This window comes from Typopeltis vanoorti, chromosome 3 (assembly GCF_054136105.1).
Source record: "Typopeltis vanoorti isolate ZY-2024b chromosome 3, IOZ_Tvanoo_1.0, whole genome shotgun sequence".
NCBI classification, from domain to species: Eukaryota; Metazoa; Arthropoda; class Arachnida; order Uropygi; family Thelyphonidae; genus Typopeltis; species Typopeltis vanoorti.
The window spans coordinates 84,569,697-84,582,426 of record NC_143551.1 but is presented as its reverse complement, the minus strand read 5'-3'; the positions used below and the strand labels follow the sequence as shown (position 1 = coordinate 84,582,426).

General features: G+C 39.5%; 1 protein-coding gene across 3 annotated transcripts in view; it reads right to left on the bottom strand.

The window, feature by feature from the left end:
• LOC150108341 (dynein regulatory complex subunit 11-like) overlaps positions 1 to 12,730 on the bottom strand; it is a 455,807-nt gene that overhangs the window by 126,363 nt on the left and 316,714 nt on the right. For all 3 annotated transcript variants that reach the window (XM_090390703.1, XM_090390704.1, XM_090390705.1), the window contains exon 13: positions 3,541 to 3,731. In XM_090390703.1, coding sequence (XP_090246829.1) covers positions 3,541 to 3,731 — 191 coding nt within the window. The remainder of the gene's footprint in view (positions 1 to 3,540; positions 3,732 to 12,730) is intronic.

Genomic DNA, 12,730 nt, shown 5'->3' with positions numbered 1-12,730 from the left:
GTGGCTTTTCAATGAAAGTCTGGCTTTGGCAAAGGTGCCCAGGGAATGGAAGGAAGGTAAGATAGTGCCATTGCATAAGGGTGGTAACAGACTGGAAGTGTCTAATTATAGGGCAGTATGTGTGTGCCATCAGTAGTTGTTAAGATCTTGGAGAAAGTAGTGAGGGACCGTATACAGCATTGGGCAGATGAGGGTAATGTTATCTGTGAGAATCAACATAGATTTGTGAAAGGACGCTCTTGTTTTAGCAATATGCTAGCCTTTTATAATAAAGTTTCAAGAACATTAGATGAGGGAAAGGCATATACTGCAATTTTCTTAGACTTGGCGAAGGCATTTGACAAGGTGCCACATGATAAGCTGATATTTAAGTTGCAGCACATGGGTCTGGATGTCAGATTGGTCAACTGGATTCAGAATTGGCTGTCTGATAGGTATCAGAGAGTTGTGTATGGTGGAGCAGTTTCCAGGAGGCAGAGGGTTACAAGTGGGGTCCCACAGGGCTCAGTACTAGGACCTATATTGTTTAACCTTTATATCAATGACATAGCCAGTGGATTGCAGGGGGATATTCAGTTGTTTGCGGATGATGCGAAGCTGGGAAGGATTATTAGTAATAGTGCAGATGTGGTAGCCCTGCAAGAGGATTTAAATAAGCTAGCTAGATGGCCAAATGAATGGGGGTCTCAGTTTAATGCAGCAAAATGTAAGGTCTTGAGGTTTGGGAAACATCGATGGGATGCTGCATACTCTATGGGAGGAGTTATACTGGAGGAAGTAGGGGAGACAAGAGATCTGGGGTTGATGATTGATAGAAACCTGAAGTTTAGGGGACATATTGCAAAGGTGGTGAAGGTAACACAGAGGATTGCTGCTATTATGAGAAGGACACTGACCTGCAGAGATAAGAGGATTATCATTCCATTGTATAAGTCTCTGATCAGACCACACTTGGATTATTGTTCTCAGATTTGGTCCCCAGGATTTGAAGGGGATAAATTAACTGTGGAAAGGATACAAAGACGGATGACAAAGATGGTTTCAGGACTGTACAAGGATAGTTATGAGGATCGGCTGAGAGAATGTGGGCTGCAGAGTTTGGTGGATAGAAGAAGGAGAGGTGATATGATCGAGACTTTTAAACTGTTGAGAGGTGGTTACAGGGTTGACACTGGGGAGTTCTTTCGCTTGGTTGAACAGCGGGAAGGAGTGATGACAAGAGGCCATCCCTGGAAGTTACAAAAGGAAACTGTGAGCAAGAGGGTGAGGAGTGGTTTCTTTGTGTGGAGGGTGGTTGAGCCGTGGAATGCATTGCCTGATGGAGTGGTGGGAGCGAGAACGGTCAGTGAGTTTAAAGAGTGGTATGATAGACTTTGTGTTTCTCAGGGGGGACCTCCCCTCGATGAGTCTTGACAGACTTTATGTCTTAGGAAGGACCTCCCTCGATGAGTCTTTTGACTCCTTGGAGGCCTGAATAATAATAATAATAATAATAATGCCAAGTTGGCAGGAAAGAGACTCAGAGGAAGATCAAGGGCCAGGTGGATTGATTCAGTTAGAACTACCTTAGAAGAACAAAATGCTAGATATGACAATATTGGAGTGCTCCAAGTAATAGACTAATTTGGAAGAAAATTGTGGATTGCGATTAATAATAATGTTAACTTAATCATGTAGTGCTGTCATAGTAACCTGAACACCCCTTGTGGGGGGGTATATGTACCAGGAAATTGATGATGATGATGATGATGAAAGAATTATATTGGAAGAGAGAGAGAGAAGTGGAGAGGTAGAGTTGTATGTTTATCTGGGACAAATTATAAAAATTAAAGATGGACAAATAGAAGAAATAAAAAGAAGGATATAACTAGGATGCATGGCTTTTGGGAGAGTGAAAGATATCTTCAAAGGTGTTTCCACTAGTCTGAAGAGGAAAGCTTTCAATAAGTGTCCTACCTGTAATTCTATGTAGCAGTGAAACCTTGAAGTTAATTAAAAATATGCTTGACAACAGTGCTGAATTACCAAATAGGCAGAGTAGGCACCAGCTTATGGGCCTATGCCATTTAAGGGCCCTGTTACAATGAATTAAAATAATATTGATTTGATCTTGAAAGAAAATTACAATCAAGCTTTCTTAAATTGTTTCCAAAAGATAGAAAAAATGAATCAACTCAAAGAAATTTATTTATTTATTCGTATGGAGCTTCCTCCCTTTTTCTCTCCCGTCCCTACTGGGGCGAGTTGAGCCCCCTCATGGGGGGATTAAGTATTTATGGCTGTAGATCCGTGCGTGTTCACGAGGTCGGTTTGCCTGCTTGTGGGATGAAAAACGCCTGATAAACTGGCTGGAAAAAACCCTACTATCTGCGCCCAAGACCGGCTAACTTGGCTATGGCTGAGGAAGATCCTCAAATTTCTCATTGATGGGAATCGAACCTGGGACACTCCTTCCCCAGTCATATGATTGCGAAACGCACAGCCACTAGACTAACCACGCGGACATTCAAAGAAATAAAAACTTTACATTAACAACTTAAAGTACATAAACTATAGACATCAGGTTTGCATTACAGTTTGTCTCTTAAAATCTTAAAAGCTCATTTTCTGTCAGCTGTCAGTTAGGGGGGGGGGAGATTTTGACTGCCTAAGGTTCTCCACAGGGTTTAATCCAGCACTGCTTGACAAATTATAAGTTGCCAGAGAAGACTGGAAAGGAATTATTATTATTATTATTATTATTATTATGTGACACCTCCAAGGAGTCCAAAGACTCATCGAGGGAGAGTGTGCCAACAGCATCGAACGATTAATCCCTTCCAACTACTGACTGCGCTCAAATTTGCTTAACTTTTTTTCATGAGCCATTAGTAGCAAAGGCTCTACCAGTTGACCAACCTATGCTGGCCTATACTTGGTGTGACACTTAAAGACAAGATACTCTCCCATTTGATAAGATCAAAAACAGGTAAGCAGGACATTATCAGTTACATTAAGTATTTAAAATGAAGATGGACCAGACACACATTGCAAGATATAACAATGCAAGATGGCCTAAATTATTGACAACAAAATGGAGACTTATAGTTACAGTTTGTCAACTATTAAAACATTAATTTGTGTGCTTGTTTGATTAGTTCGATAACATAAAAAATTCTTGTATTAAAAAAAAATAATAATTTGGACTCATGGAAAAGTTTCATAAGTTCAAGTTTTCCTAAGCTGGACAGTGCCTGGACTTCTTTTCACCTAAAGTATTTTCCAAGTATTAGGAAGTGCAAAAGCAACAAATACATAGAAATTTATAAACACTTATTAACTCCAAGCTGAAATAGTTTTCAAAAGTATTTCAAGTCCCATGCCCTACATTTTTTTGAAAGTAGTGAACTTCAAGTACTAAATATTTTAGATGTAAACTAAGTATCAGATATAAGCAATGAATTTTAACATATTGCCAGCTTTAAGTACTGCCTAGCTCAGCTTGTAGACATATATTTTCCAGTTGGAACAGTGGATGAATACATCTTATTTTGTACTCACCTAAAGGATGAACACAATATTCCAAAACAATACGTCTGATATCTCCCAAACATGGCTGTGGTTCTTGCTGCTTCTGAAGTAAAAATGATCCCACAGGGTTACACTCACCTAGAAATTCTGACAAATGAATTTTTGGATATTGCTTAATAATGCCTTGCTGAACAAGTTCTTCATAGAGAGATTCTAATGTTCTGAATTAAGGAAAAAAAATTATGAGTCGAATATAATTATATATTAAAAAAATATAATATTACCAGTACTTAAAAAGTAATATGGATTTTATTTTTAAAGGATAATTTACTACTTATTCAGTTCTGCTTAGTGACACTTATTCAGAGTTTTTTATTTTTATTTTTATTTTTTAATTTTTTTATGTTGGGCCCATATACAGGAGGTTGGCTGGTCAACCTATAGTACTTTAGTACCGTATATGGGTGATGGGTTGTGAAAGGAGAAATTTGTTTACATTTGATTTGAATGCCTGTATATTGTATTCCTTGGGAAATACATCGGGGGGGGGGGAACTGTTCCACAGTACTGCAGTAGCAGGCATGAATGAGGAGGAGAAGAAACTTGTTCTGTGGTTTTTGAGGTGTACTGTAAAAGTATGTTGGGGAGCAGCTGTACATGTTCCAATAGGCTTGGTGCAGGGTGGGGGAATTATTGATGCTGTTTCAGATGAACCTTTCCCATGAAAGTATTTATAGAATATACAGATTGCAGAGACCAAGCGTCTATGTGAAAGTGGGGGAAGCGAGTTGGTGAGGGATGGGTCATTTATTAGTCTAATCGCTCTCCTCTGTATTGAGTCAAGCATTTTGAGGGAGCTTTTTGGAGCCCCACTCCAGATGTGAGAGCCGTATTTGAGAGCTGGGTGGATTTGTGACTTGTATAGTGTTAACAGTTGTTTAGAGGTGAAGTAGCATCTTAAGCGAAAGAGAAAACCTAGTTTTTTGGAAGCTGAGGATGCAATGGTTGTGATGTGTTTATGCCAGGAGAGGCTTGAAGTCAAGGTACTTCCGAGAAGAGAAATTTCGTCTTGTCTGTGAATTTGAGTGTTATCGAAAACAATGAGGGAAATCAGTTCTTTTTTGTGAGAAATAAGACAAAACTGGGTTTTACTAGCATTGAAGTTGACAAGATTGTCTGAGCCCCATCAGAGGATGGCTTGGAGGTCAGAATTAAGGGCAGTGGTGGTTGATATTCTGTGGATTGAAGTGAGTTGTGTAGGGTAGGGTTTCTCAAATGAAAGGGAGGAATGTAGTGTGCTGTCATCTGCAAAACTGTGTATTGGGTTAGAGGTTAACTGAAGTAGGTCATTGATATATAGAAGGAAGAGGGTTGGTGAGAGAACTGAGCCTTGAGGGACCCAGGATTAGTTGGATGGTGAGAGGATAGGGAGCCGTCTACCATCACACATAGTGTGCATCCAGACAGGAAGCTGGCAATCCATCTGCAGAAGTCCTCAGGCAGTCCAAATGATGGGAGTTTGCTTAGTAAGCCTTTATGCCAGACTCGGTCAAAGTTATTAGTGAAAGGGTGTTAAAAGTTTGCTGTTGAAAAAATAAGTTTTATTTTTGTAATAAATTAGTAATTTAGATTGTGTTGTGGTGTAATTTTATTTATTTTTTATAGCTTAGCAAAGAGAGATTGTGAAGCTTTGTGGAATGTCTGTTTTTCGAAACACATTTCTTCTACTAATTTTTGAAGTTTGCAGTGAACAATGATGAAATGGTGGTGTGAATGAGATCTGCATATGAAAACTAATGTAATTAATAGCATAATGATTTGTGGGAATGAGTGATGCATGTATACATGGCAGAATGTGGAGAATGTCTTTGTGAAGAGACTGAACAGGAGAGGTGAGAAGGTATAGATATGCTGAAAATGCGATAATCTGTTGGACTATAAGTTATTAGCGAATGCAAGACTGTTGGACGGAATTAAAGAGAGAAATGCTGTTGAAGCAAATGACTATGGTTCATAGGATGGATGTGAGGAAGACTATGGAAGTGAAAAAAGTACAGTTGATGAAATGAAAGTACAGGAAGTAGGATTGAGGAAATGAAAGAAACGAATAACAGACTGAGAGATAGTGTAATTGCAAGGAATGCAAGACTTGAAAATGAGATGAAAAATATGCATAGTGAGATAAGAAGTTTGATAGATAAGAATGAAAGAGAGAGAGAGAGAGAGAGAGAGAGAGAGAGAGTAGAAGGTTAGGATGAAGAAAAACAGAGAAAAAAAAGAGGTGATGAATGACTTGAGAATAGCATTGTATGAAGATTACATTATTAGAGGTATGGTAAATGAGAGATTCCACAAGGTGTTTTCCAGGAGGGACAGAGAATTCCCAGGATAATTGATGCATGCATACATGTAGTGGTTGTTGGAACAAATGACTTGCTAGAGATGAGGAGAATGTGAGAATGGATATTAGGAGGTTGGTGAGGAGAGTGAAAGATAAGAGTCTAGTTGGAAAGGAAGTCAGTGTGTTGCCAAGATATGATAGTGATGAGTTGAGATGGAGAGTAGAGGCCATGAATTGTATGTTGACACTGCTGTGTGAATCAGCTAGAGAGACTGTTGCTACAAGGAGGAGCAATGAGTGATGTGAGCAACACACTAGAAGGAGTAATAGGCGAGGAGAAAGATGAAGAGAGGAACTGGTGAGACTGAAATGGTTGTAAATAAGAAGTGGTAGTGTGAGAGAACAAGAATGCAAGATTGATAGAGAAACTGGGGTAGTCAAAGGTGGACAAGGAGACACAGAATAAGGAGAGTGGATGATGGAAGCAGTAGTAATAGTGAATGTGTGTATGAGGATGGTCAGCATCGGAATGGAATGGCCTTGGATGTAAGGTGTAGTTGAATCTGAGGAGATAGGGTAGGTAAGTGGTGATAATGGCGATTGGGAATGGTTAGGCAAAATCACAATCAACAAGTGGAATGGGTTGGAATGGTTATAGAGCTAAAAGTGAATTGCTGTATCTATTTTCAAATTCTAGGAGCATTAGAAATAAAGGAGATAAAATGGTTTCTCTGAATGAGTTTATTTGTTGGAGTAAGTGAAATACACTTACCCCAAAATTGTTGGAATAAGTGAAATATAGCTGGATAAGGATGATATTCTGATGGCAAGAAAAATGGAAAGGTATGACATTTTTCATGCTGTTGATGACAGCAGGCAAATTATTTCCATAAAAAAGTGGAGATGCAAGATGGAAATAATGGCAATGTTTTGAGTCAGAATGGTGTGAGGTGGAGTTAACAGGAACAGATATTTAGCAACATGTTGCTATAGGCAAGGGAATATGGAGGGTGGAGATGAAGAAATGTATAAGCAACGTGGGTTAGCAAACAATGGAAGGGTGATTTTAATTATAGTAATATGGTACACTGGAATGACAAGAAAGTTTGGGTGTAAAGAAAATGCACAAGAAGATGCACTTTCCTGGAGGCTAAATAAAGAGAGAGAGAAAGAGAAATATTGAGGCATTGGATATGAGGAGTAAGCAAGGAAAGGAGTTGGTAGTGATAGTAAGGACAAATGACTTCACTGGGAACAAGGAGAATGTGAGATTGAATATCAGGAAATTGATGAGAAGGATAAAAGATAAGTGTGATAGGAAAAGTAGTCAGTGTGTTGCTCAGATATGACAGTGATGAGTTGAGGTGGAGAACAAAAATTATTATAATTATAATTATTACCCTAAGACCCCATACTGTCAAGGACTCATGTCCTTTTGTCACACACACACACACACACACACACACACACACACACACACACACACACACACACACACACACACACACACACACAGCTCATCATATTGTGCTCATCATACTGTGCCAATTATTCACAACTCTGCATGTAAAGAACCTGCTTCTCACTCCTCCCTGCTCATACCCTCCTTATACATATTCCAGGGATAACCTCTGGTCTCGCCTGATCTCCCACCATTTTATGAAAAATCTCTTCAACACATACTGGTTTTCAAAAGAATGAAGAGATGTTGAAAGTCTAGAGGTGTTTGACCAAAATATCTCTGGAATGTTGAATATGAAGAAAGGCTGAGACTATTCGATTTGCAGTCTAATGTATAGGAGGAAGAGGGATGGGATGATATGATAGAGATGTACAACTTGGTAAGCGGATGATATAGGATTAATGTTAAAGAGATTTTCATAAAACGGTGAGAGTTTGAATGAGAACAAGAAGTCATCCCTGGGAGCTGTTGAGGATGATGCGAGCAAGGGAGTGAGACAGGTTTTTTGCAGGGAGAATTGTGAATGATTAGAATGCACTGCTTGTGAGCGTGGTGTCTGTAGAGAATTTTGAATGTGTCTGTGACTCCATAGATTTTTAGGATAATAATAATAATAATAATAAGGGAAATGAATTTCTTGTGAAACAGCTAACTTAAACAGTATATGAGGAAGGGCACATGATGGATGAGAGTATTAGATCTAATTATTTTGTGAGATTGTGTATTGCGAGTGGGGGGTGTCACATTTCCAAATATTGGTGAGAGTGACCATGTAGATGATCACCTGAGTGGTGGACAGTCATATGAAGAATTCTGCGAGGTAAAGAATATATGTGGAACTATAGGGATGAAGGTTATGAGAGTTAGGAGGGAGGGAGATAATGCTGCATGGGAAATAACAAAGAAATATTTAAAACATCAATGTACAAAGATATTCTGAAGGTCAAAATGTTGAATAAAATAGGTGTCAAATGGATGAATGGAGGGATTAAGCATGAAATCTGGAAGAAGAAGAAGAAGTCACTTCGGAGGAGCACAAGATGAATAATGGTAAAATTTCCATATTTAATTTACTATCTTCACTAAACATTGTGCCTAAGCAGCTGAAATGTTTTCCTTGTTCAATAGGTTCTCCATTCATGATGCAATTTATTTTCAATGTTTCTGCCTATTTTCATTGTCTTTGTCTTGTTATTGCTGATTTTCATACAAAATTTATTACAACAGTTATTCAGTTTAGACTTGTACTTAGCCTTGGATTTATTTAAAAGTATAACATCATCTGCATAAAGTAAAGAGCTGAGATTAACATCTTCTCTAATTTTGATATCCTTCATTTCTAACTGCTGACTTACAACTCAAATAAAGACTAAACATTGCTTGATATAATGCCCCATTGACACCATACAACTGTAGTGTTTTGAATAGCTTTTCTCTTGGCACCTTATTATATGCTTTTTCCAGATCTACAAAGCTTAAATACAGATCTTTGTTATATTCCCATGATTTCTTAACTATTTGTGCAAAGAGAAAATCTGATCCTGACAGCCTCTATTTATTACTATTACTATTACTATTATTACGGGCAACTCCAGGGAGTCATTAGACTCATCGAGGGAGGCCCCAAATCATATTCATCACAACTATTTGACATTCATACAGTATCTATCATACCTCGCCTTAAACTCATTCACTGTCACGGCATCCACCACAGACTCAGGGAGCGCATTCCACTCATTCACTACTCTAAAAGTAAAGAACCCAGCTCTAACACCTTTACTAACCACACTTTTGCCCAGTTTCCATGGATGTCCCCTAGTCCTCCCACAACCAGCCCTGTTCTCAAAAATATCTTCTGAATTAATTTTATAGAAACCCTTCAGTAATTTGAATGTCTCAATCATATCTCCCCTCCTTCGCCTATCAACCAATTTTTGCAACCCACAAATCCTCAACCTGTTCTCATACGGTTCATTCCACAGACCTGCTATCATCTTGGTCACTCGCCTCTGGATCCTCTCCACCTCCTCCCCATCAAGAAGAAACCTAGGTGCCCATAACTGGGCACAGTAGTCTAGATGGGGTCTTATCAAGGCTCGATACAGAGGAACAATAACCTGCTTGTCTCTGCTTGTCAACGTATTCTTCAGCAACCAAGTAATTTGATGAGCTGTTTTAGTCACTTTTGCAATGTGTCCCCTAAATTTCAATTCCTTATCTACCAACACTCCTAAATCTCGTGCCTCATCAATTTCCTGGAGCACGGTTCCACCAATGCAGCCGCCAATCTTTTCACCCCAAAATGCATAACCTTACATTTTGCCACATTAAACTGACATCCATTCTCCTTAGCCCAGACCTCCAATCTATCCAAATCATCCTGCAAAATTTTGACGTCATCTGCATTCACTATTGCCCTACCCAACTTCGCATCATCCGCAAACAAATGAACTGTTCCTCTCAGATCATTTCCTATATCATTTATGAACAAATTAAACAGCAGTGGTCCAAGAACAGATCCTTGTGGCACACCACTAGTCACAGGCCGTCTTGTGGACTCTACTCCCGAGTAAACCACTCTCTGATATCTCTCCGTCAACCACCCTCCTATCCATCTCACCAACCCTATGTCCATTCCCATATGCTGCAATTTACTGATTAGAATTCCATGTGAATCCTGTCAAAGGCCTTGGCAAGGTCCAGTAGAATCACCGTAAACCCATTACCCTTATTATTATTATTATTATTATTAAACAAGACCTCATGGAGTCAAAGACTCATCTAGGAGGTCCTTTTATCTCACACACATCTCATCATACCGGGTCTTAAACACATTCAAACTCCTTGCAGACACCACACTCTCAGGCAAGGCATTCCAATCATTCACAACTCTGCACGAAAAAAACCTGCCTCTCACTCCCCTACTCACACCCTCTTTATACAGTTTCCAGGGATGACCTCTGGTTCTCCCCTGATCTCCCACTATTCGCTGTAGAACTTCTCCACCATTGATCCTATAGCAACCCCTTACCAACTTGTAGGTCTCTATCATATCTCCCCTCTTCCTTCTCTCCACTAGTCTCTGCAAATTACATCTTTTCAATCTTTCCTCATACTCGACATTCCAGAGGTCAGAAACTACCTTAGTCAGTCGCCTTTGGACCCTTTCCAACATCTCTTCATCCTTCTGAAAACCAGGTGACCAAATCTGGGCACAATAGTCCATGTGTGGCCTAATCAAAGCCTTATACAATGGAACAAGAATCTCCCTACTTCTGCACGTCAGTGTCCTCCTCATCATTCCCAGAAGTCTTTGTGTTGTCTTCACAATTTTGGCGATGTGACCCCTAAATTTTAGATCCTTATCCACTATCACTCCCAGATCTCTTATTTCCTCTACTTCCAACAATATATTCTCACCAAGCATAAATTCTGCATCCCATCTTTGTTTTCCAAATTTTAAAACCTTACATTTTGCAACATTGAACTCACATCCCCATTTGCTTGCCCAATCACTCAATTTATTCAAGTCTTCTTGCAAGGCCACAACATCTTCACTACTCTTTATGGTTCGTCCCAACTTTGCATCATCTGCAAACAACTGAATATCTCCATCCAAATCTTCGCCAATATCATTAATATACAAGTTAAATAGTAATGGCCCTAAAACAGATCCCTGAGGCACTCCACTAGTGACTTTCCTTTTCCTGGATATTGCACCCCCATACACAACTTGTTGATACCTATCAGATAGCCAGTCTCCAATCCAATGCACTAATCTAATATCCAACCCCATCTGCTCTAGTTTGACTGTCAACTTATCATGAGGTACTCTATCAAAAGCTTTTGCGAAATCCAAGTATATTACTGTGTATCCTTCTCCTCTGTCCAAGGAAGCAGTCACTTTATTGTAATAAGTAAGTAGATTACTATATTAAGTAGATTACTATATCCAGTTCAGCCGTCACTGTGTTATAATACGTGAGCAAGTTACTGAGGCATGACCTACCCTTCACAAAACCATGCTGTCCCCGATACAGTATCCCATTTTCTTCTATCCAATCTTGTATTTTCCTCTTGACTATTTTCTCTAAGACCTTGACAATGATTCCTGATATGCTAATCGGTCGGTAATTTACAACAGCAGTCTTGGAACCACCTTTATGCAGTGGAACTATTTTCCCCTCTTTCCACCCGCTCGGGACTAACCCAGACTCGAGACTCAAATTAAACAAAATGGTCAAGGGTACTGACAATTCTTTAGCTGCTTCTCGTACAACACGAGCTGGTATACCATCCAATCCCACAGATGTATTGACATTGAGGTTATGCAATAGACTACTCACCTCCACTTCATTAACCACAATTCCCGTATAATCTACTGGTTTATTCGTTTCTGCAATGTCACCACCTGGATGATATACTTTTGCAAAGTGCTCACTCAGTAACTCAACTATCTCAACTGATTCAGTTACCTCCCTACAATCGGCATTCTTTAAAATCAATCTGCCATGTACATTTTTCCTTTTACTTGCTACATATCTAAAAAACTGTTTAGGATTCTCTTTAGCCTGCTTGGCCAATGTTCTTTCGTAATCCTTTTTTGCTTTTCTTACCACACTCGTCACCCTTCTGGCCTGCGCTTTATACCATTCATGTGCCTGCCGGTCACCCTTCTCCTTAAATTCCCTCCATAGTTGTTTCTTTTTTTGCAACTCAAGCTTAATGGTGTTATTCATCCATTTAACCTCTACTTGATTTATTATTCGGACTCTAGGTATACAGTCAGCCATTGCTTCATGCAAGCACTTCTTAACTACCTCCCATGCACTATCAACTTCTAGTCCTTGCAGTTGTACATGCCATGGCACTGAACCAATCAAATTCCTAAGCTTGTCATACTTTCCAAACCGATAATTCCACATGTACCCTGTCTTAATTGAAAATTCTGCACCTTTAGCCACCTCCCAAGTTAAGACCCTATGATCACTCTCACCGATTGGTGGCAATGTGGTCATATTTGTTACAGACAAATCCTCAGATGTAATTACTAGGTCAAGCACTCGCTGACCCCTAGTATTTTCCATTACATGCTGTCGCAGATAGTTATCCCTTAATAACCGCATAAAATCCAGTTCCTTCCTCCCATGTGTCCTCTCCTCACTCCAATCAATGCGACCATAGTTGAAATCTCCCATAATAATCACCCTCCTTCCACCCATTTCTTCTATTTGCTTGTGCATACTGTCACCACCATCTTTTCCATCACCTGGTCTATAGTAGCACCCAATTGTATATTTAGTTCTGCTAGCCACAATCTCACACCAAATGGCCTCAAATGTGCTCTTTTCTCTATCCTGCAATTCAACTTCTATTCTCCTTGGCTGGAGCTCATCAGCTATCATCAACAATACTCC